This window comes from Larimichthys crocea, chromosome XXII (assembly GCF_000972845.2).
Source record: "Larimichthys crocea isolate SSNF chromosome XXII, L_crocea_2.0, whole genome shotgun sequence".
NCBI lineage: Eukaryota > Metazoa > Chordata > Actinopteri > Sciaenidae > Larimichthys > Larimichthys crocea.
Window position 1 is genome coordinate 5620552 of NC_040032.1, and position 24987 is coordinate 5645538.

General features: G+C 40.7%; 3 protein-coding genes across 4 annotated transcripts; all 3 read left to right on the forward strand.

Annotated features, from left to right (window-relative positions):
- Positions 1-1977: 1977 nt before the first annotated feature.
- camlg (calcium modulating ligand) lies at positions 1978-7800 on the forward strand. The gene is made up of 4 exons (XM_010737635.3): positions 1978-2325; positions 3790-4253; positions 4595-4660; positions 5025-7800. The coding sequence occupies exons 1-4, from the start codon at positions 2175-2177 to the stop codon at positions 5214-5216; spliced, it is 873 nt and encodes a 290-aa protein (XP_010735937.1). The 5' UTR covers positions 1978-2174; the 3' UTR covers positions 5217-7800.
- Positions 7801-9150: 1350 nt separating this feature from the next.
- Positions 9151-19155, forward strand: ddx46 (DEAD (Asp-Glu-Ala-Asp) box polypeptide 46). 2 transcript variants are annotated; one of them, XM_019264580.2, is made up of 24 exons: positions 9151-9297; positions 9547-9717; positions 9962-10084; positions 10190-10228; positions 10354-10441; positions 10533-10701; positions 11105-11346; positions 11601-11711; positions 11842-12007; positions 12122-12242; positions 12556-12731; positions 12947-13068; positions 13646-13724; positions 14814-14896; positions 15040-15204; positions 15827-15989; positions 16117-16310; positions 16417-16554; positions 16845-16994; positions 17162-17389; positions 17587-17805; positions 18245-18389; positions 18501-18574; positions 18706-19155. In XM_019264580.2, the coding sequence occupies exons 1-24, from the start codon at positions 9281-9283 to the stop codon at positions 18751-18753; spliced, it is 3231 nt and encodes a 1076-aa protein (XP_019120125.1). In that variant the 5' UTR covers positions 9151-9280; the 3' UTR covers positions 18754-19155. The 2 variants fall into 2 exon arrangements, with proteins under 2 accessions (XP_019120125.1, XP_010735926.1); XM_010737624.3 differs by lacking the exon at positions 10190-10228.
- A 3140-nt stretch (positions 19156-22295) lies between these two features.
- cxxiih5orf24 (chromosome XXII C5orf24 homolog) lies at positions 22296-22913 on the forward strand. Its single transcript, XM_027273731.1, has one exon. The coding sequence runs from the start codon at positions 22296-22298 to the stop codon at positions 22911-22913; it is 618 nt and encodes a 205-aa protein (XP_027129532.1).
- Positions 22914-24987: the final 2074 nt, after the last annotated feature.

Genomic DNA, 24987 nt, shown 5'->3' on the forward strand with positions numbered 1-24987 from the left:
CACAGCTATAAATTGCGGTTGACATGCCCTTAATCAACTGTTAGCATTTCATTACCCTAGTCTGCTCCACCAGCCTCTCAGTAAAAAAAAAGAGGTGCAAACCCAAATTAATTAACAATAAATTATTCAAGTCACAGTCTATATAACTGCACATTCTCTATATATTTATATAGTTTCATAGCTTTGGTGCTGGCTCCCAGGTGTGGTCTCCCACAAACTGAATATCTTATATATTGAGCGGCAGTGTACGGAAGCCCTAAAAGGCCATACATACATACATTTTATTCCACTAGTTTTCCTGTGATAAAGAGATAATTTCCTCTGTTTTCCCGTGATAACAAGAGAATTAATTCGAGATCTCGAGAAAAAACGATGGTCTAGTGTATTAAATCAAGTGCGCACGTATTACAGAATGTATGACAAATGCATGTAGTCCATGATACGGAGCGAGCAAATCTATTACGCCACTGTAAAATCCCTTTGATCCAGAAGTTCTGACAAAGGTTAATACACATGATCTCAGGACCATCCTGACTGTTCACTCACTCAGTATAAAGCATATTTACTGTATCATTTTTGAGCAATTCAGCCTCAAAGTTAATTTTTTTGAATTGAAAAAGGCATTATGTACAATATTTACTCTACTGTAAAATCTCTTTGATCCATAATTTCTGACAAAGGTTGATACACTTTGGCTAATCCTCACTCCAGTCCTGAGATCAAGTGTATCAACCTTTGTCAGAAATTATGGATCAAAGGGATTTTACAGTACATAGGTTTGCTCGCTCCGTATCATGGACTACATGCATTTGCCATACATTCTGTAATACAGGCGCACTTGATTTAATACACTAGACTAACGTTTTGTATTCTCGAGATCTCTAATTAATTATCTCGTTATCACAGGAAAACGGGTGGAATAAAATGTATGTATGTATGTATGGCCTTTTAGGGCTTCCGTAGCAGTGAGCTTTTGGTCATAAGAAACTGTGGTGAACGTTTCATGCTGTTTTCTATGGAAGCCTTAAGCAGTCATGCATTCATTATTTCCTCCATTTTCTCATGATAACGAGTTAATTCAATTTGTTTCCTCGAGATCTCAAGATAACAAAACTTTCATAATTAATGTGAGATTGATCGAATATGATAGGCCTGAGATTCCAATCACATATGCCATAATCACCTGATGCTGTGACGGGCTGATCGATATACTCCTGCTCATCTGGCTACACTGAATGTTTCCCACAATGATTTAATGCACTAGACTTATCATTTTGTTTTCTCAAGATCTCATATAATTATGTTGTTATCTCAAGAAATCAGAGTTTTGTTATCTCAAGATTTCAAGACAATTATCCCATTATCTCAGAATAACAGCATTTGTTATTTCGAGATAATGACCCAAGTAACTCGAGATCTGGAAAACACATGAAATTTAACACTTTATCGCAAGAAAAAAAAATCAAATGTATGAATGTATGACCACTTGATGTTTTCTGTTGTTGTCAGCTCATCAAATAATTTATCAATTATTTGAGAAAATAATCAGTATGTTAATAAAACTGAGCATTGGTTAGTGCTCCAACACTTTCTTTTTTTTTTTGCAAATATTATATCATGAATGTGGCATGTGAAATGGTGCACGTGTGACACTCACTAAGCCTAGGAACCGCAAATCACTAAGGATATTAGTGTTATTAAATCATATATATATATATATATATATATTATATTATATATATATAATATATATATATATATATATATGTGTGTGTGTGTGTGTGTGTGTGTGTGTGTGTGTGTTGTGTGTTATATTAATTATATTTTTATAAATTATTAATATATATATATATATAATATTATATATATATATATTATATTTATATATATTATATATAATATATATATAATATATTTATATATTATAAAATTTATTTTTTGTTATATAACAGTTTAGCCTCCAAGTCATCGCTGAGGGCTTCAAACTCCACCAAACCACTTCGTCATGCTCGGCAGTGACGCCATCACAGCGCGTCCTCTCTCCAGACAGTTCACGGTTTGATTCAACGCTTCAGTCCTTTGTGTTGTCGTCGGGGAGCCAGTCGACTCGTCTTTTTACACGTCGTTGTGAATTTTACCGCGTAGTTCACGTTAATTCATTAATTCATCCCGACATGGAGACCGGAGAGGCCGGAGAGGAGAAGACGGGCTCCGTGTCTGCGGCGCAGAGGAGAGCGGAGATCCGGAGGAGAAAGCTGCTCATGAACTCGGAGGACAGGATGAACAGGATCGTGGGCTACGCTAAAAACGAGTCTGAAAACAACGGTATGATATGAAAGCTGACCCGGTTCACACTGCACGGCTGTCTTTTCTACTCAAACATGTAGCGACAAGTCCAGTCAGTTGTGTTCATGTAGACCAGCAGCATACATTTGCACTGATATAGTCCCCAAACACCTTTAACAGGAGCAAACATGCAGGACAAGAGAGGACAGGAGACCATCTTCGTAAGTTAGGCCTTTGGTGTCTTACTCAAGGGCACACCGGCAGTCCCCAGGAGGTGAACCGGCATCTCTCTAGCTACCAGTCCACCCTCCATACTTTGGACCGTGCCAGACTTGAACTGTTGGGTTACTTAAACCACGTCCCTACGGACTGATGAACATAGACCTGGGAGGATGCTGAGCAAAGTCCAGGTGCATGGGAGCTGAGCAACACCACCTCCTGGAGATATGGAAAGAGGACAGACTACACCAGGGGTGTCAAACTGGTCCACAAAACCGTTTTCCTTCCAACCAAACAGCAGCACACCAGACTTGACTCATTTAATCAACTGATCTCAGTCTTCAGAGAGTTGATTGGTCAAACTGTGTTCTCTTGGTTGGTTGGAACTAAAACCTGCAGCCACACGGCCCCTTTGTGGACCAGTTTGACACCCCTGGACTACACAAACGCAAGCACATAAAAAAAAAAGAAAGAAAAACACCTGGAATATGAGAAAGAGACTGACAGACAGACACAGACAGACACGGAGGGAGGGATTGGCTGATGGCCCGGCAGAGAGGACATGGAGGTGAAAATAGGCAGAGAGAGAGACGCACACAGCTGTGCTTGTGGGACACAAACCGAGAGTTAGACAGATGAACGTGCACTGAAATGAGCCGAGATAGATTCACTGAGACTGAGAGCGACACACTGGATGGATGATGCTAACGAGTACAAGGCCTGAAGTAACCGAGGAGTAAGCAAGTAACTGAAAGTTAAGGCAGACAAATGATCTTAGGTTTGGATTTAAAGGTGGGAAGTATGACGAACTATCAGAAGCAACCATATAGTCTGCTCCAACATGGTTTCTTCTCCTATTATAGCAAATATTATACCTTTGTGAAGTGTCGATCAAACAGCATTGAGCCAAAATAATACTGGAACCTGAAGCCAATTCGTGTCACAATTTCAGGGTTAAACGTCTGGCACTTACTGTCCTGACTGTGTGTACAGACTGTGGTTGATCGACATCTTATTCGCTGCTGATGAAGTTACAGTTTAATCGTTTTTAATAGTACAAAGAATTTGGTGACATCACCTAATAATGGTCTATAAAATGTTGGAAAGTTTCAGTTTTTCAGAGCCCAGGGCATCATCCTTAAATTGCTTGTTTGATTTTCCAACATATGAAAATATAGACTGGAACTCAACCAAGCTTGTCATTTCCCCATATAAATAACTTTTACAATTATTAGACTTATTGTTTCATCACTAGTTCAATCTTCGAATGTCTTACATCTGCAGCTGGAGTGTCCCGGCGTCCCACAGAACCCCACTTCCACCTCGACCTCGACAGGACGGAGCCGTGGTCGTCCTCCTCGTCTTCCCCGAGACCCTCTCCCTTCCTGCCAGAGGCTTCGGGGCTTGGCAGCCGCTCTCACAGTGCCACCCCAGAGCGGAGGGGCTCACCCCTGCTAGGCTTCAGTGAGCCAGCGGGAGGCTCTCTGGAAGATGACATCGGAGGGATTCGACAGAGACCGAGGGGGGAGCGGGTGTCGGACGATCTCAGCGGCTCTCCGCGTCGAGGCTTTCAGAAGTATCTGTCCCGTTTCGATGATGCCATGAAACTGCGGGGTCAGCTGACAGAAGAGAAGCCAGCCCAGGACCAGGGCTCTGAATCAGAGGAGTTTGATCCCTTCAGAATCTTCAGGCTCATCGGCAGCGTCCTTCTCGCTGTTTTTGTCAGGATGTTTGTCTGCAAGTATCTGGTGAGTCTGTGATAGCTGTGAGAATAGCCCAGTGCTCATTTCACATCCTAACTGATGACAATGTAGACACAAGGCAGCCTGCGACAGATCATTCACAAGGTTTAATGACAGTATGTGATTATTCTCATATGAAATGTTTATAATGGTTCATATAAAATGACAAATTCTTACATTAGTTTGTATATGTATTAAATTCTTACTCAAACAGACGTGGCATTCATTTTGGGAGAATATCACATACACTTTAGAGGCATGATATCAGCCCACATTTATTAATCAGTGCATCTGACTACCAGAAACCTGATATTATTTTGATAATGTGACTCTGTTTTTTCTTCTAGTCAATATTTGCTCCATTTCTGACCCTTGAACTGGCCTACATGGGGTTGTCCAAATATTTTCCAAAGGTGAGTTTGCGCTTGATATTTTGTTATATAAAAGAGAGCCAACAGGTGATTAGCGTAGCTTAGCATAAAGACTAGAAACAAAGGGATACTGCTAGCCTGGTCTCTTCAGTTCAAAAATATACCAGCCAGCTGGCAGTGATTTCTCGGTGTCTTGTTATTATATGAGGTTTCTAGGCAACCAGCGGAGACTCTAGGAAGTCACTGACCCTACCAAAAAAATAGTTCCAGTAGCTCCCTCTAAAACGTATATATCTTTTTTTTCTTTTGTTTTCGATCATTCCTAACCATCCAAATGACGTTTTTCAGATTTTATTGACTAAAGAAGTTGCCACCATGGATCATAGTTCTACTTCTCTTCCTCCAGGTAGAGAAGAAGGCCCAGACCACTGTGCTGACTGCTGCCCTCTTGCTGTCCGGCATACCCGCTGAGGTCATCAACCGCTCCATGGACACCTACAGGAGGATGGGTGACGTCTTCGCCGACCTCTGCGTTTACTTCTTCACGTTCATCCTCTCACATGAAATCCTGCAGCTCTTTGGTTCAGAGACTCCCTGATGGACCAGAAGAATCTCAATAACCCCAATCCTACCCCCTTCTTGATGTCCTCTCCCTATGTCTCCCATAGCAACAAGGCATGGTCATTTACGTCAGCTGATTTGGGTTTGTTGTCGTCAGTCTGCAAAACGAATCCTTGCTGTCTTATGATCAGGGCTGCACGTCAGCTCGACGAGTGCTCATTAATTCAAGGCTTCAGGATTCCACTAAGGCTAAGCTACATGTGACCAGAGAGTCTAGAGTTTCTTACAGAGCTCTAAGTCATTTTGCTCTGGACTGAAGCTGAGAAACAGAAAAACAGTATGTGTTTGTGTGAAGAATGTACAATGGCGTTTATCATTCTGAGTGATATTTATTTGGCAGGTCCAGCATAGAAAATGATAAATGTCTTAGTGGAGTGGCCAACAGTGCAGTTCATCATCAGTCTGTCAGCCACAGGCTCAATTTAACTTATGAATGGGGAAACACTAGAGTCCTTCAGGGGTGGTTGATATTTCTGAAAGTGCCGTTACATCTTTAATTTATAATATGGCCAGTGTATGCTACAAAATAATCAAATTAGTGTTCAGTCTCATTGTCTCTCAGTTATATGCATTACATCAGTAAAAACTCTTCAAAATCTGTAATCCAGAAACTTTAACGATGCTAGTTAGACGGTTTAACAGTAATGTCACGATGTACTTGAGTACATTTCTACATAACAGAAGCAAGGTGAGAAGTTAAACCAATAGAGAGCAGCAAAAACATGATTTCCAGCTACTGTTACGTTGTTTGACGGAAATTGTTTTCACATGGGATCATTAATTTAAAGTGAGATTATGTAACTTTTGCTAAACAGTGGCCACTTTGGTCATAAGCAGCAACTACAGGATCATTATAAATGCTAAAATGTAGTGCAACAGTAACAGTTTAGATTATTTAACATTAGGCACCATGATGCATTGCTCTTACAAAAAAAAAAACAATGCTGCATTTTACTATTTATATGAAGTCAGCTTTATATTTCAAAAAATCAAAATGCATAAACTGGGTGCATAAACTGTGCACGGTGGTGTCATATTCTCAGCGATCAGCAGCTGTCTGACTCAGCTGTAAAACCAAATCTGCTGGTAAAATTACAAGAACTGCTGGAGAAATTTGGAGGTATCTGATCTCTGGTTTACCCCACTATGAATATCTATTGGTCATACTAGTGAGCCCTGCAGTGCATCAGGCAGGGTTGGGGTCAGCATTTTCTGTTCATGTCATTCAAAACCTAAATCTAAACTTTGGGTAATTTGAAGTGGGATTGTTGGGCTCAGTTGAGCTCGGTACAGAAGTTAAGCTAAAAAAAAAAAAAAAACCCCAAACAACAAATATTATTTATGATATACTAGACTTTATTGGGGAAATAAATGTAAATTTACCTTGTAGAACACAAGAGTTGCTGGTCTACAACTGCTTTGATTAGTTAGTTAGTGTTATTGTGTGACTTTTTGTTGTGGGATCCAAACTAATGTTAGTTGCTCAAGATGGCAATATACCAGCAACTCATGTTCTGCAAGGTAAGATTATATATTTCTTTGTCAAGGTTAAAGACTGGTAGTTTTGGAGAAAGCTACATAACTACTACACTTTATGTTGGAAAGGACCGTCTGATGTCACGGTGGGAAAATATTCGAAACCTTTTCTTGTTTGTTTTAGGCAGCTAAAATACGTTTTGTCGCTGCCCCCATCCCTAGCAGTGCATGGCTTAGCTTCTTTTCATCCGTTTCTCCTAACTGGGTGCATGCAGACCTCATACCCAAACTATCCCTTTACCTCTGAAAGGGAGCCTACTGAAAAAAGACACATTACATTTCATGGTAACGTAGGTTAATTAACCAGCGAATGATTTTAATTGGTGTATTGAGAACTTGAGCTCTCCTTTAATGAGTAGGTAAGACTCCTGTGTGTTTGTGTTTTCCTCATAGGCAGCACTTTAAGTTCTATTTTCTGTTGCAACTTGTCATCCAGCGTTCAGAAGGGTCCACCTGTGTTATGGACGAGTTCTCTCTTTTAAGTTGTGAGGTCAGAAGAAACATCTAGTGATTTAACTTGGAGTGTATTTTTTTATTATTGCACGGCTATGAGCTTAAAAATCGCAGTAAGCTTCATACAGTATATGTACGTGATGAAAAGTGTGATGAAGCGATACAGGAAAGCTCTGTGGGAGTTTGTACGCGTATTTGTGTTGAGTATTTCTGGTGTCCTGCTCTGCTTTGTTCAAGCCTTACTCATACATACTTTATATACAGTATACTATACTTCTGTGCTGGTATGTCCTCTCTCCATATTTTTAATTTCATCCAAATTAATTTATTACTGTAAATTACTTTTCATGTAAATGAATTGGTGTGATTTATCCTACAACTTGTCTGACCTACTTGATCGTTTTTGATAATGTTTACAGAATAACTGTTTTTAACTGCTCTTGCAGTATCTTGCGTATTTGAATTTCAGTAACAAAGTGTTAACATCATGTAAACTGTCTCTGCTTAAAAACCTATACAGGAATGAATAACTGAACAATTCATACCAAATAAATACTATATGTGTGACATCTGTTTTTAGTCTCATCCATTTTCTTTATGGGATTATGTAACTGGGACATTGCACTTTAATGAGAACCTACTTTCCTCTTATTCTTTGTTAACATCATGGTATTGATTTTGGCTGTATTGTTCAGCCATATTTAGAGGACAGGAGTGTTGCGTTTCACTGTAATAAATATTTTCTTTTTTTTTTTAATTGAGGGAATAGTATTGATAAAAATCAAACTGCATGCAGACTGTTATGTTTATAAAAGCCTTTCGAAGCAGGAAATTTGGAGGTTCATTGAGAAAGAAACAATTTTCTAGAGATGAAACAAAACAAAAAAACGATAACCCAGGCACAGGTTGAGAGTAACTATTTAGTTGGTATATCAATGCATAACATCAACCATGAGACTAGTAACCAGTTGTCTTCCACCTATTCATTATTTTCTAAAAGTCTTAGCCATCGCTATTTAATAAATACAGAAGCCCCAAGCGGTCATACATTTTATTTCCTGTATTTTCTTGTAATAAGGACTTAATTTGTTTTGTCCAGATCTTGAGCTATTTATGTCATCTTGAAATAACAAATGGTATTATCCTGAGATAACAGGATCATTTTCTTAAGATCTTGAGAAAACAAATCCGTCTTCTCAAAACAACAACAAAATTAATCTTGAGAAAACAAAATGACATTTTCAGAAACATCATTCATGGTCGCTATGTCAGAGGAGCAGGAGTATGTCAATCAGCGCGCCACATCCATCAGTCAGCATCAGGTCAGCATGGCATGATGTCACGTGTGATGGAAATCTCAGGCCTGTTACATTTGATTCGTCATCTTATTGTTGTTATCTTGGGAAAAAGACAGTCTTGTCATCCTAAGATCTCGAGAAAACAAATTGAATTAACTTATCACGAGAAAACGGAGGAAATAAAATGTATGAATGCATGACTGTTGAGGGCTTCCATAGAAAACAGCATGAAACGTTCACCACAGTTTCTTCTATCTATCTATCTATCTATCTATCTATCTATCTATCTATCTCAATGTACAAAAATGTAAATATTTATAAATGGAATACTAGCATTAGGGTCAACAATACTTTCTAGCCTTTACCTGGTGAAGCTTTGCTCAGAGCTTCCAAGTGGTTCTAATGTGTTTCTATTTTCTTCTTCTTCTTACGTATAAAAACATAATTTCAGTTTCTTATTTTTGTTGCAGGTAACAAATAAATGTTTTTTTTTGTTTAGTTTTTTTTTTTGTTTCACACCCCTAGCTTTAGTTGTTTGGTTTCTGTGGTTCTTGGAGTCAGTGAAGTTTTGTAGTCCTCCTGCACTCCCGCCGCGCGGTGGCGCACTTCGCTGTTTCCCGTACAAGTTCGTGAAGTACTCTGTCTGTCGCAGTTTTCTTACGACACACAAACAACCGTCCACCGCGCCACAGTCGTCGTTACAGCCGTGAACTCATTTCAGTGTTTTTACGAGGCCTAACTTCACGGCGTGACCATGGGACGAGAGTCCAGGTATGTGGAAACTATCCTGACAGTTCTCTGCTTTTTCACCGTGACTGACTCGTGTGGCTGATGAACCTCAGCTGTTTTCATTTGCAAGGCTAATTTCGGTTAGCATGCCAGCTACGACGTACCTGCGTTCACGCGTCTCAGCCGACAGCTGACCTCACACATCCCTGAAACATGAATTCAACTCACTTAAAACGTTTTTAAAATGTAGTTTTTAAAAGCCAGCTGACTGTCCCGCTGTTTGTTTCTCAGACACTACAGGAAACGCTCCGCGTCTCGGGGACGCTCAGGTAGCCGATCAAAGAGTCGCTCTCCGGACAAACGCTCCAAGAAAGACGACCGGGACCGAGACCGGAGCAGGAGAGAGCGCTCACGGAGCCGGGACCGACGGAGGTCCCGGTCCAGAGACAGAAAACGAGCCAGGTGGGTCTTCTACAGTACTGCATGTTAAAGACTCAGCTGTTCACACTTCTACAAACCTAATGCTCTCAGTTTTAGATAAACCGGCCTAACTCAGCTCTCAGACCACAGTTTTGTCAACACAGACATTATGAATATAACCTATAATAAAAGAAATACCTGTCCTGAGCTACGTATAGAAATACGTCGTGTTGTGTCCCTCTTGTCTTTTCTGTTTTTCATGTCATATTTACTTTTCGTTGTGCAGGCGCTCCAGGAGTAGAGAGAGGAGAAGGTCAAGAAGCAGAGAGAGGAGGAGGTCCGGCAGCAGGACCCGAGCTCGCAGGTCCAGATCTGGAAGCCCCAGCAAGAGCAGGAGACCAGATGAAAAGTGAGACCCTCGAGACTTAACTGACAGATCTGTTAACCCCTGCAGTAATCAAGTGGGATTTGTAAAGTAACCTTTTTGGTGCAACTTTCATATTTTCAAATTAAGGTGCGTCAAATCGAACAACAGCAAAGACGGCAGATATCGGTGATATGTCCCCGTTTGACTAAAGAAAAGTTTTTAACTTCCTTTCAAAAACTCACAAGAATATTGTTCTTGTCTTTTTTTTTTTTTTAAATCTTGATTGTTTTGTGTTTTTTTTTCTCTCGCAGGTCGAGGAGTAAGGAGAAAGACAACATTGATCCTGTATCTGAAAAGAAAAAGGTTAAAGAGGAAAAAGAGGATGAGAAGGTCGAGGATGTGAGTGTCATTTATGGAGGCTTTTGCTAACCTCGCCACATGAAAAGTAGATGGTGGAAATGTTTCTGATCTTTACTCTGTGTCCGTGCAGCAAGACTTTGACCAGAACAAGCTGGAGGAGGAGATGAGGAAGAGGAAGGAGCGCGTGGAGAAGTGGAGGGAAGAGCAGAGGAAAAAGGCCATCGAAAACATCGGAGAGATCAAGAAAGAGCTGGAGGAGATGAAGCAGGGCAAGAAGTGGAGCCTGGAAGACGACGACGGTGAGTTTTAATTCAAACCTGCCCGAGTATTTAGTACAAACAACCTGCTAGGAGTAAATGACACTTAAGTTCACCATCTTTTGTTTTATTTTAGAGAAATATAATAAGGCAAATTACCAAAAACGTACCAAAATTCCTCACTCTCTAAGTGTTTTAATTATATAATCGATTATTTCCCATCATAAGTTGATTTTCTTTTCTTTTTTAAGTATAAAAAGGATAGAATTTTAGTGAAATCATTCTTGTAATTTAGAAACTGTATTCAACAAATGTTTGGTATGTATTCTTAACAAGTCATTAAATCAGTCAATCTATTCAGTGAATTGATTAACATACTTAACATCAGCTTAACGATCGACTGACCGGTAAAGGCCGTAGCTTTATAACTCGCTCTTCATTTCAGATGATGACGAGGACATTTCAACTCCGATGGAGGCCGATGATGATGAAGATGGTGACGGGAAGGGGGAGAATAAAGAGAAGGAAATAAAGGAGGAAAAGAAAGAGGAGGGTGACAAGGAGAAGGAGACTCTGATGGAGCAGCAGGCCGAGGAGGACGACGTGGATCCTCTGGATGCCTACATGGAGGAGGTAAAACAAGAGGTGAAGAAGTTCAACATGGGAGCTATGAAAGGAAATGATAAGGTGAGTGAGTGAGTCATTAAAGGGGCTTTAAATAATGTATGACTATAGTTTATAGTTTGCTTCTATTAGAAACCAGTAAGAACTGCAGCAATATTGACAACTTTAAATTAAAACCACAGATCAAAATGTGCATCATACTGTGTTATTTAAAAGCCAGCAGTGTGACCACCTGCCAAGAATTATAATGTAAATACAGTCCGACATCTTGCCGTACAATATTTAAACTTTTGTGTTGTTTTTTTCATCTTCAACAGAAAGGGGCAATGACGGTAACCAAAGTGGTGACTGTTGTTAAAACCAAGAAAGGGCCTCATACTCACAAGAAGAAGGGCGAGCTGATGGAGAATGACCAGGACGCTATGGAAGTGAGTTGTTTCTTAACCCTCAATCAACATCTCTCTCTTGTGGAGATTTAAATCGCGGTACTTAGACTCATAAAAAAGATTTCATAACGTTAGACTTCTAACGATCCAGAATGTGCTGTGTGTTTGACAGTACTCATCAGAAGAGGAGGAGGTGGACCTGCAGACTGCTCTGACAGGCTTCCAGACCAAACAGAGGAAGATCCTTGAGCCTGTTGACCACGGGAAGATCCAGTATGAGTCATACCGCAAAAACTTCTATGTGGAGGTCCCTGAACTGGCCAGGATGACTCAGGAGGGTCAGTGAACGGAACACCTCTATACGCCATTGTAGTATTAAGAATATCTTTCTTTGTATATCATCACCACCCATTTAACACCTCTCTCTTTGGCTGCTCTTAATCAATACACAGACGTGAATGCATTCAGGCTGGAACTGGAAGGGATCACCGTTAAAGGGAAGGGCTGTCCCAAACCCATCAAGACTTGGGTGCAGTGTGGAGTTTCTATGAAGATCCTCAGTGCTATGAAGAAGTGAGTATGACTGCTGCTGTAAACTTGGCAGCCTCTCAATGGACATTCCTGAAAATACGTTTGTACAGTCAGTTTGTGTTTAAATGGCTCGAGCAATGATTTTAGGTCCACGTTCAGAGAACAGCTCCCTTTTTTTGTAGTAGTATGAAATATATTCAGCCGGACATTGAGTTGTAGGTAACACAGCAGTATCAAAACATGTCTTTGTTAAAGCACTATTATATACATTAGAAACATATATTCAGATTGTGCTTTTCAACCAGAATCTGACACATCACATTCATGTTCATTTCTTTCTCCTAAATGTCCATAGGCATGGCTACGAGAAGCCCACCCCCATCCAGGCCCAGGCAATCCCTGCAGTCATGTCAGGCCGAGACCTCATAGGCATCGCTAAGACCGGCAGCGGAAAAACCATTGCTTTCCTTCTGCCCATGTTCCGACACATCATGGACCAGAGGCCCCTGGAGGAGTCTGAGGGACCCATCTGTAAGGAACCAATCTTTTTTTATACTTCCTTTAGGCATCACTTTGACATTTACAGAAATGTCTCTATTTCTACTGTCTGTATTCAAATGGAAAAAAATGTATTGTATGATTTCCTACTCTTGTGCTTTACAAAGACTTGGTTCATAGCACAAATGTAGGTCAAAGGAAGACTAAAATAGGACCCGTTTAATAACCCATAATAATCCCTCTCCCAGCTGTAATCATGACTCCAACCAGAGAGTTGGCTCTGCAGATCACCAAGGAGTGTAAGAAGTTCTCTAAACCGCTGGGACTCAGGGTGGTGTGCGTTTATGGAGGGACGGGTATCAGCGAACAGGTAAACAAACAAACACACACACACACACACACACACACACACACACACACACCAATGTTGTCTATTCATTTGATTTCCCAGGTGCTTTAATTGGATTACAATGATTTGATGTCCAAAACAAAGTAGTGGTGAATACTGAATAATAATAAACAACGTCATTGTCATGGTGCTGGACAGTCCTTGTTAAATGATCTCGATTAAGCAATATTAACATGAGGATGTGCTTTAGCATCATTATGGGCATGACAGTAATGTAGCCCATAAGCATCACAGAAGTGCCAATAATCATGTAATAATACAATAGTCACCAACAAATGAAACATATAATCAAAATGTATTCATATTATGGAACAGTTCACTCTCAAAATAAACTTTTCTTTCTTGCGTTCCCTCTGTTTCCATGGAGATGCATAGGTCTGAGAAAAGTGAGAATGTGTGCAATAAAAATCGTCTGAGTCTGACAGCACATTACTAAATGACTGGAGTACTCTTATGTCGTATATGATGGTATATAGTGAAACGTTTAATTATATGCACTACTGGTCTGTAAAATATTTTGTAAATATTTGAACTTCAGATTGCTGAGCTGAAGAGAGGAGCTGAGATCATCGTGTGCACACCGGGAAGAATGATTGACATGTTGGGGGCCAACAGCGGTGAGTTCACACATGTTAACCCTCTCACTGCTTTGTTCTGATAGGATGTCAAGCATTTTTGATTGTGTCTTGTGAAGCTTTTTGCTAATGAGCTTGCATGGAACAAATGATTAAAGTACATAATGAACCAAGTCAGTACCACTTACTAAACTGTTGACATTATTTGACCACCTTTTGGGATCAGTCATATCTACAAGACAGTGATGTGTTTCCTGAAGATCAGGGCAAGTACAGGTAGGTGGACCTGGTGCTGCCTCCGTGGTTCCTCAAACTCCGAGCCAGAGATGACCAGAAAAGTTTGATAAATGTGTTGTAACATGGGTGTATCGGGATCTGTAATTTGTCATATTAAATGAGAGTAGCTTGAATGCTCAACCAGGATTCTACAGTGTTATTGTTTTAGCAAATATACTCATAGATAAATTCAAACTAAGTAGAAGAGATTTAAAAATAAAAGTTCCAGTTGTTTTCTTACAGATCACACATCCAAATATGTCGTCTGTCTCTGTGGTTAATTCTAATTTGGACATCATGTGGCATCTTAGAACAAATATCATTGTAGAGCCCTGGACAGCACTGAGCATTTGTATAAAAATGTGAAGAAATACATTGAAATGTGTTCAGAAATGTTGTTGTGCGCTATGTAAATATCTTTTGAGCAGTCATTATACTGTACTGGAAAGGGTTTTTTGTTTCCACACATGCGAGGTAATCTGTAATATGTTTCCCTTGTAGGTGAAAAGGCGCTTGGTCAGATAATGCTTGATGGGGCTCCATGTCTTGTATTGTATCTTGAGGCTGTTTTCTGACTTTTACAGGTCCCCCATTTCCCTGAGATGGTACGCAAGAGCAGAGTCAACAAAAACAAATAGCATTTTGAAATCTTAAAAAAAATCAAACCCTGGCCAGACTAGTTCTCAGAAGATTGTGCTGAAGTTAGGATGTTGTTTTGTTAAGTAATGTCAAGTATTGAAAAAGGTTCTCTGTGTTTACTAGATTAGTGGGTTTTTTTTGTTTTGTTGAAGAAGGCAGGGCTGGCTTTTCTTGAAGTTAACAGTTTTCCTCACACTCCTCTCCCGCGGTGTGTAGGTCGAGTCACCAACCTGCGCAGGGTTACATACGTGGTGTTGGATGAAGCAGACAGGATGTTTGACATGGGCTTTGAGCCGCAGGTGGGTGTCAAGAACCATCTTCATGGAAACGAGTATCTCACACAGATAATGCCAGTTTCTTCGGTTGCCTTCAATTCTAAACAGACATAAGATGGAAAAAAAAAACGAGACTTGACTAGACAGAATTCACTTATCTCCATCAGGTGATGCGTATTGTGGACAACGTGCGTCCAGACCGTCAGACAGTCATGTTTTCGGCCACCTTCCCCAGAGCTATGGAGGCGCTAGCTCGTAGGATTCTGTCCAAGCCCATTGAAGTCCAGGTGGGAGGCCGCAGTGTCGTCTGCTCTGATGTGGAACAACATGTGGTAAATATTCTACTTTTCAATTCAATTCAAGAGTTTATTGTCATTGTCCACAGGCGACGAAATTGTGTGTGGAGCACAACACAGAAAAGTAGTTAGTTAAAAGTTAAAGGTGCCAGTGCCCCCCTCTCCAGTTCCCTTAAAGTGCAAAGTGACAAGATAAAGTGACATTTGTGCCCTGTATCTTCTTCCTGAGGGCAGCAGTCTGAATAGGTGATTGGCAGGATGGTGGCAGTCATGCAGGATTTTTTTTAACTCTTTGTAGACAGCGTGTGGTGTAGATGGTACTGATCTCTGGGAGAGACGTCCCAGTGATTTTCCCTGCTGTTTTAACCACATGCTGGAGTGCCTGCTGGTCTGCTTTGGTGGCGCTTGAGAACCATGCCAGGAACCCATACATCAGGACACTGCTAATGGCACTGCTGTAAAAGTTCACTAGCAGTGGTCTGGAGATGTAGTAGCACTTTAACTTTTCTCTACCTCATTTATAACAAGTTATGTATAGGGCATGTTTGGTTTCTTTTTCCAGTACAGACAGACTCCCTGCTAGCTTATCAATATCCTACTTCATTTTTTGTTGGAGTATCCTGTTTTATTCAAATTCATATTGCGTTTCTTTTTGTAGCTGGTGATTGATGAAGACAAGAAGTTCCTGAAGCTGCTGGAGATCCTGGGTCACTACCAGGAGAAGGGCTCCGTCATCATCTTTGTGGACAAGCAGGAGCATGCAGACGCACTGCTTAAAGACCTGATGAAAGCCTCGTACCCCTGCATGTCACTGCACGGAGGTAAGGGGTTGCATTTAGGTCTTGATGACACTTGGATAGTTTTACATTTCGGATTAGCAGTTTCTTATAGCAATCTCAAATATGTCTCGTATTTGGTCTTTTCTTCATCCCTTTCCTGACCTCCTAGGAATTGACCAGTACGACAGAGACAGCATCATCAACGATTTTAAGAATGGAGCATGTCGCCTGATGGTTGCTACGTCTGTGGCAGCCAGAGGTCTGGACGTCAAGCAGCTGATCCTGGTGGTCAACTACAACTGTCCCAACCACTATGAGGATTACGTCCACAGGGCCGGTCGCACAGGCCGAGCCGGCAACAAGGTTAGGAACTGAACCTGTTTTGTGTCAAGTGTGTTTTTGGAGCATGTTTTTAATCCTACGCAACTTTCTATTTTTACACATCTCTAAATCTTGTTCCTTCTTCCAGGGCTATGCCTACACCTTCATCACTGAGGATCAAGTTCGCTATGCTGGTGATATCATCAAAGCCTTGGAGCTGTCCGGCTCTCCTGTCCCGATTGAACTAGAGCAGCTTTGGGCCTCCTTCAAAGACCAACAGAAAGCGGTAAGACAAGAGACAGGGGGATCTGAAGTGGCAATGCGTGTGTGTGTGTGTGTGTGCATCAAAGGTAGATTTTTGCATTAGACCGCATAAAGTGGCAGCAGGAGATCATTTTTTGAATTAATAAAATTGTCTTTGAGCTTTCTTTACATGGCATAGCATCATATCAAAAATGAATAAGGATACATCTGTCTGTGGTGTCTTAGTTAGCAAGCAGACCCAGTTTGATAAATATGGAGTTTTAAATCTCTATCTTTGTTTCTCTTTTTTGCTCCTCTCCTTCATCCTTGCAGGAGGGTAAGACCATTAAGAGCAGCAGTGGTTTCTCAGGAAAAGGCTTCAAGTTTGATGAGACAGAACATGCTTTGGCCAACGAGAGAAAGAAGTTGCAGAAGGCTGCACTTGGACTGCAGGACTCTGATGATGAGGACGGAGCTCTTGATGTGAGTAACCCTGAAATTTTACTATTCACTGCTACATCATTTAAAAATCTGACACAGATTCTAAGCATCATATGAAATATTTATATTTTGGTTTCTTAAGTGTGCTGTCCTCCCAGTTAGAAATCCTTATGTTAATTAATGTCACCATTCGGTCTCCTTCTCTTCAGATTGAGGAGCAAATTGAGAGCATGTTTAACTCCAAGAAGAGGGTGAAGGATCTGTCTGCTCCCGGGGCGGCCACCGGTTCCGCAGGAGGCGTTACCACCACAACAGCTGTACCCGGAGGGCTGCCAGGACTCGGACCCACATCTGCTGGAAACATCCAGAAATTGGAGATGGCCAAGAGGCTGGCACTCAAGATCAACGCTCAAAAGAACCTGGGCGCTGAGGCTCAGGTACGTCAAACTGAGATCAGATATATTATATATAGTCATCGTTGGTCCAGGTAATCATAGACCTAATTTAGAGAGACCGTAAGTTCTTAATGATCCCACTCGCCACCTAATCTTTTCTTTAATTTGTTTCATGTGTCAAGATTCTTTTCCCCCACATGGACCAAACAAAGTGAAACTAATGTTCTCTTTGTGTACAGGATGTGATGCAGCAGGCCACCAATGCCATCTTGCGGGGTGGCACCATCATGACACCGTCTGTGTCAGCCAAGACCATCGCAGAGCAGCTGGCAGAGAAGATCAATGCAAAGCTAAACTACACGCCCGTGGAGAAGCTGGAGGAGGAGCGGCAGGCGGCTGAACAGGCCGAGACCATCAAGAGATACGAAGAGGAGCTGGAGATCAACGACTTCCCTCAGGTCGGAAGCACACAGTGCAGGCCTGTGCTGACATATACAGCAGATTACTGCTGCTTTTATTTCATGGATAAATATTTCACAGACTCTAAAAGCAAATATATTTAGTTTTAGTCTGAAGTTTCATTTTTGTAGTAGTAGTGGCAACACAAAAACTGTCATCAGTCCTTGAATTGTGTTATGATGCTCAGAAGTGTGTAACATCACCTCCTGTGCACAGACAAAACCTCACGAGAATCAACCAAAAATGTTTGAGCTTTAACTTTGAAAATTGTGTATTCATGTAGGACTAAACATAGCAAGCTGAGGAATCAGGCCTCACCTGTGCTTCGTTCAAATTCAAAGAAAGTGGTGTCGTCTTGCGGTTTTGTTTTGATGGATGGCAAATGAAGAAAAAATTTAGGAAAAGTCTTTATATGTTCCTTTTTTTGTTCTTCCTCAGACGGCCAGGTGGAAGGTGACATCTAAAGAAGCTCTGCAGAGGATTGGTGAATACTCTGAAGCCGCCATCACCATCAGAGGAACATATTTCCCTCCGGGTAAAGAGCCCAAGGAGGGAGAACGGAAGATCTACCTCGCTATTGAAAGTATGCAACAGAGAAAACATTTTTAATTCTTGCTTCTTTAAGAAGTTCTACATTTTCAAAATGCCATTCTTTCTTGTGCTTTATATTAATGTTCTGTTTTGTTTCTTTTAGGTGCAAATGAACTGGCTGTGCAGAAAGCTAAAACTGAGATCACACGGCTAATCAAAGAAGAGCTCATCAGATTAGTAAGTATCTTCTGCCTCGTGAAATCAATATCCAGTACTCCATATCCTACTGACATCAGGATAATTAGGAGCTTGCTTCAAGTTTTGAAAGATGTCGCTTATTGTTTTATTATTTTTTGTCTTCTTTTCAGCAAAATTCCTACCAGCCGACGAGCAAAGGCCGGTACAAGGTGTTGTAGAGGAGGAAGCGAGGCTCGCTGGAGGAGTTCAAATGTCTCAACAGTCTCCTGTCGTCTCTACAGTGTCATCAAAGTGATTGAAGGATGTTTTAGTTTATATTTTTAATGATGCTTCCTTTAATTACCCAAGTTACTCATGATTTGTTTTTTGTTCCCAAGTTACTCATGATTTTTTTTTGTTCTGTCTCCTCTCTGCTTCACTTTAGTTTCAAGTAATTTTATAGACCATTGTGTCTGATGCCTCTGGTGTCATTGAACCATCACAATTTTACAATAAGCTGTTTGGCAATTTTTCAGTCATCATTTCTTTGACTCCGTTGTATGTACAGCCACCGTCTTTATGAAGAGGTCCCCAGTTTTTACTTTCCTCACAATAAAACAATGTGTTGCTAAGGAAATGAACTCGATTTGTCCAACTGTTTTGAATCTGGTAGATACTGTGTACCCTTACCGACTGTTTGAATTATTCAGCAGGTTTTCGTTTGTATATTATTCATCAGCAGTGGGGTAGTGCTGTTTGGTGAGCACTAAAACAGCATTATGGCTCAATTTAAGGACTAAAACCTAAAAAATAAGGCAGCTTTATCGCTGCTTGTTGGATGTAAATAAAGTGTTTTGTGGATTTTAAAGTAAAATGAGCGTTTTTGGGGTGTCAGAGTGGTTCAGGAGGAGGGGAAAGGGGAAGAAGGGGGGAAAAAACCCTTCATATGCCCTGTTTGGTGCTCTGCGCATGCTCAGACTGCGCTCCCCGTCTTATTAATTTTTAATGGAAAATGGCTGCGTTTCTTATCCAAACCTCTGGATGTGCGAGATAAAACCTCGTTTATCTGAACCATCCTGCGTCTCTTCGGCGTTAAACACCGACACAAACCTGATGTGTTGATCCAAACGCGTACGCTCGCCGATGTCCTGTGCTATTTGGGGGGTGGAAATGGTTCGAGTCGCGCTTTGAAGGGATGAAAGATCATTTTTCTCCTTAACCATTTCTGCTCCGAGATCTGCGAACAATCGAGGTACAGTAACCTTTATAGTTATCGCTAACGTTAGCGGTGAGGAGGTGTATTTTTAGATTTGGATACACGGCCTAGATGTGAAACAAGGCAAATCGGATATGGCCACACTTTGGTCAACATTTTTAAACCCGTTTTTCGGGCCAGAACCAGGCTAGATTCAGCCGTGTTGTGTGGTAACATTGCACCGGTGCAAAGTGACACGGAGAGTAAGAGGTTTTTGTCGTCTGGATGCAAATCTGCTGAATCCATGTGCATATTTTTTGTGAATGAATATTACTACAGTGTAGTGTATGTGATAGTAAAGTCCACACCTCCCTGCATCCTGCATCCTCTGCAGATCTCATCAGCAGCACTCTGTCCTTTTTTTGTTGTTATTGTTGCCATCGTTAGTTATGAGTTTAAGCCCTGACCTTAAACAGCATTTCTGTGTGTAAACAATCAGAATGCAAACTAATTGTAATCAGCAGGTTTTTAATGTGCATGTTATGTTAGTGAGGAAGTCCTCTATAAGGAGGTCAGAGGTCAGGGTTGCAACCAGCTGTTTGGGATTCAGGCACTACTTTAATAAAGGTTTATGATATAGTTGTTAAAGTTCTAACCCAGGTCTTTTTGTCTCCACTACAGTAACACAACCTAAATCACACTTTTAAACATTTATGTTCTTAATTGGTGTGGTTTATTCAGAATCTGAAAGCTGTTTGGGCGCAGCAGTAGCTCAGTCTGTAGGGATTTGGCTTGGGAACCGGTTTCAAGTCCAGCAACTTTCCAGACTGGTAGCCGGGAAGGTGCCAGTTCACCTCCCGGGCACTGCTGAGGTGCTCCTGAGCAAGGTACCAAACCAAACCTCTAACTGCTCCAAGGGCGTGCTGCTTTCCACCATCTCTCCACATGTGCATGTCTATGAGCCCTTTGTGTGTGTGTGTGTGTGTGTGTGTGTGGTTCTAAAATGCATGTGAAAATTTGAGTGAAAAAATTATTTGCCCCCCCGAGGGATCAGTGAACTATCTATTCTATTAAAACAAGCCATGTTAAACTGTTTGACTTCTTTTTAATTATATATATGTATATATGTACTATGTATATATGTATTATTGTGTAATTATATCTATATATTATATATATATTATATATATTATATCTCATATTATATATATATATAGTGTGTATATGTGTGTTTATCTCAGGCTGCATGGCGGTACCGTGGTTAGCACTGTGGCCTCACAGCACTAAGTTCAAACCCTGGAGTTTTTCTGTGTGGAGTTTGCATGTTCTCCCTGTGTCTGCTCGGATTCTCTCCGGGTACTCCAGCTTCTTCCCACAGTCCAAAGACACTGCACTCAACAGGTTAATTGGTGACTCTAAATTGCTACAAGAATTGTTACAATAATTATTACAAAACCCCATTCAAAATGTAACCATTTAATTGAGAAACAGTCTCATTTGTAGTAATAATAATAATGACATTAGTATTAATGATAAATGTGAATATGAAGTTTAAAAAGAAAAAAGAAAACAGACTTGTGTGCTCCCACACCTTCAGTGTTAATTTCTTAAAGTCTCATGATGACTTTTATGTGTCTAGTAAACTTGCATAACGAATCAGTTTATTTTGAAAGCACCCAAATATTGTGCAACTGCTTCTCTCTGTTCCAAAAACAAATGATTTGTTTCTATTTTTCGCGAACAACTTCTTATTGATTAATGCTGACAGAAAAGAACATATGTACATTTTTACAATAATAATGTGCAATAATATTGTGCATGTACATAACAATACCTAGTGTGCAAGTACAAGCATGCATATATATATATACTTGAACATAATACGCTGTGTATGCATGAGCCGATACAGATGTACACCTGCACATGCGTACTGTTAAAATGGAAAATTATGCTGGGAAGCTATGAAATCTGTCGAGTTGGGGAACTTCACACTATATTTAGCACTGAGCTAATGCCATCAGTACATTAAACTTGTGTGTGGGATATCTTGGGTTAGTGTAGAGCTAAAGAAATCCAGAATTTGTTGTCCTGCACACGGTGTGAGTGTTCTCGAGACTTTATATCTGCACTAAAGTTAAATGTTGATTTAAGTTTTGCAGGCTCGAAGCTAAACCTGTTCAGGACCGTTTCTTTAGTCCCAAGGGTTTCCATAGAAAAGTTCAGGGAAGAAGGTGTGTGATGCTTTTTATCAGAGGTGGGGGAGTGAACCAGATGTGCATTTGCCAAACCATCATGTTAAGTCTTCATCTTTAAAGTCTTGAAACGTTAATTGTGATTCTAAACAAGAGGATCGAGAGCTCAGAGCGAGCCACACAACACAACAGGTGGTCGGACTAGCCATTGGCTTTCTTTAGACTAGTTTTAGGTAGCGAGGGTATAAAGCTCTAAATGAGTCCAGGTTTCTTTTCTATATGCAGGTCAAAATATTGACATCTTCATATGATAATATATTGTGTATATATATTCTGTGTATGTGTCATCTGTGTTTGATTATTACAACTTCTTTCTGACCCCCAGCAGAAGATGATGCGACAGGTGACAAACAGTGACTTCTGCATGAATAGCAGGCCGTCGTGCCTAGCAGAGGACGGCCACCATCCCGCCTCCCACTTTGAACTGTGCACCTCCCAGTCCAACAAGTTCTACCCACCTCCCCCTCCGTCTCTCCAGATGACACTGGCTCCCATGGCCCTACCCGCCCAGAGCCACAAACCCATGGTGTGTCAGAGACAGGAAGCGCTTGGGGGTGACCCCCGCTCACCTGGAAAAATACCCAGCATTAAAAGCACTGATCAAACGCCGGATGATGGCAAGAAGAAGAACAAGGCTGTCGGGAAGACGGGCAGACGCGGGAGGCCTTTGGGAACCACCAAACTAGCCGGATACAGAACCAGCACAGGGCGACCTCTTGGCACGACCAGAGCTGCTGGTTTCAAGACGAGCCCGGGAAGGCCGCTGGGTACGACCAGAGCGGCTGGATACAAGGTCAGTCCAGGACGGCCTCCTGGCAGCATCAAGGGCCTCTCTCGCCTCAACAAACTGGCTTACGGTAGCACCTGCAGCGGAGCAGCTTTTCCCTATCCCCTACCACACAAGGAAATCCTCTGTGAACCTTCCTGCAAAGAGAAGCCAGCTAATGAGTAAAGGCTCTACTCCGTTTCTACTCACCCTCCATCAGTTGAATAAGAGACGCATGAGTACAGATTCCTGCCAGATACTGGGGGCGATTGTGATCTCTCCCAGTCTGCCGTGAGGCTGAGTGGAGGACATTTTCTATTATTCGTGTTGGTGTCATCTGTGTGCCTGCCACCTGATATAATACTGTTTTTTTTTCAGTGCTACCGCTGGAGATCTATGGTGCGTGGAAGCTTTCACTACACATCGCTGTGTCTGTTTTCTTGGAAGAAAAAAAAAAAAAACAGATGTTCATTGAGCAGGGGCCTTTTATCTTACTAACAACTATAGTGGTAATTCATGACAAGTTTGTGTGATTTATGTAGCATTTGAATGACCGAAAACGTTCATTTTAAAATGTTTTATTATTGTAAACAAAGGAGACTGATTGATTGATTGATTGATAGCCATGATTGTGTGAAATCTAAAGTAGCTATGTTGTCAGGCAACAGGAAGGTTTGTTGGAAGTGTGGTCTTTCATTTTAAAAAACAAAATGCTGTATGTAGCACCTTTTATGTGTCATATTTGTAAAACGGGAATGGTATCTTGGGTTGGGGGTCAAGTAGCTTGTTCCATGGTCCCTTCTATGATCTACAGAAGATCTTCCGGGCTAACAGCACCTCAAAACTGAAATCCAGTTAATCCAACTTTTTCCACTGGGCACCTGAATTAACATGACCCCCGTTAAAGGACTAATGTGTAGAATTTAGTGGCATCTAGCCGTGTAGTCGCTCATTTCAATTCTGGACTATTGTAGAAATATGGTGGTTCAAAATGGCAGACTCTATGTGAGAGGAACTGTGGCATCTGTAGATATGAAAGGCTCATTCTGAGGTAACAAAAACATAATGATTCTCATTTTCAGGTGATTTTACACGAACAAAGCTATCCATTTTATATTCTGTAAACACAGCCCCCTAAATCTTATATACTGGACCTTTAATATCTTTGTGTTCACTCTCTAAATGTCATCTTGCGAAATGTCTACATTTGCATGCAACTTAGGGATTGGCGTGAGAAGTAACTCTGTCACCCAAGTCCGAAGAAATGTTTTATATTTTAAATCTATTTTAAATTGCATTAATATCTCTAGCAAGAGTTCATGAAAAAAATGGGTTAATGTGGACCCTGGGTTGGCTCTTTTGCTCCGTGATCACCACAAAAAAAGTTGTCTGTGGTTAAACTTTTGGATGAACAATGTTTATATGTTCTTTCTACTGCATTGCTCTTCATTACAGTTAAAACCCCCTACTAGCTTGTAGTGTAGAAATGTTTTTTCTAGTCTGATTTTATTTGCTTGTCATTCAAATGAGTTCTGCTACAGATACCAAAATTCTACATTTTATAACTCACATTGCTCTTCCTATAGGTCTCAACACAAAGCAGCCGAAGAAGAGATTTGCTTCAATGCAATACACAAAAATGTGATTTATATCTAGGAAATATCTGATAAAAAAAAATAAATTAAAAAAAGAGAAAAATCTGATCAAGCATTCAGTTTTACCGTTTGATGCCTGACAGGTCATTTTGCCACAGACACACTCACACAAGAGAAAGGACGCAAGAATTGCCATGTATGTTCAGTGTCATTCATCATCACATGCCACTGATTGGATTATTGAGTGTGAACAGACTTGGCTAAAAACTGAAATTCAGGTACAAATAAAAAATATATGTTGCTTTAATGTTACAAGAAAAATGAGCAGGTTGATATCCAAATAATAATCTCATCTGTAACATGAATGTGTTGCTGAATGCACTAACTATGATTGATATGGCAGTTAACAGTGTAGATATAAAATGTATTCACACAAACGATCTTTAAAAGAAAAAAAATATATTTGATGTGATATGTGTTTGACATATGTCCTAAAATGATTTAAGATTCATGTTTTAATTTGCATTTTAATGCTGAATCCTAAACAAATGAGACTGTCACTGACAAGACTGACAAGCACTGCTGGCCTCTGATTATATTTGGCAGACAGGTGGCGCTGTTCCCCTAAAGCAAACAGCCAAAGCAGTGATGGAAAAATCATTCCC

Excerpts from the sequence above, each read along its gene's own strand:
- cxxiih5orf24 (XM_027273731.1), top strand. The coding sequence starts at position 22,296 with ATGCGACAGGTGACAAACAGTGACTTCTGCATGAATAGCAGGCCGTCG.
- ddx46 (XM_019264580.2), top strand. Across the intron at positions 10,442-10,532 it reads AGGATGAGAAGGTCGAGGAT|CAAGACTTTGACCAGAACAA; the intron begins GTGAGTGTCATT and ends GTGTCCGTGCAG. Across the intron at positions 11,347-11,600 it reads CTATGAAAGGAAATGATAAG|AAAGGGGCAATGACGGTAAC; the intron begins GTGAGTGAGTGA and ends CATCTTCAACAG.
- camlg (XM_010737635.3), top strand. The coding sequence starts at position 2,175 with ATGGAGACCGGAGAGGCCGGAGAGGAGAAGACGGGCTCCGTGTCTGCG. Across the intron at positions 2,326-3,789 it reads AAACGAGTCTGAAAACAACG|CTGGAGTGTCCCGGCGTCCC; the intron begins GTATGATATGAA and ends TTACATCTGCAG. Across the intron at positions 4,254-4,594 it reads TGTTTGTCTGCAAGTATCTG|TCAATATTTGCTCCATTTCT; the intron begins GTGAGTCTGTGA and ends TTTTTCTTCTAG.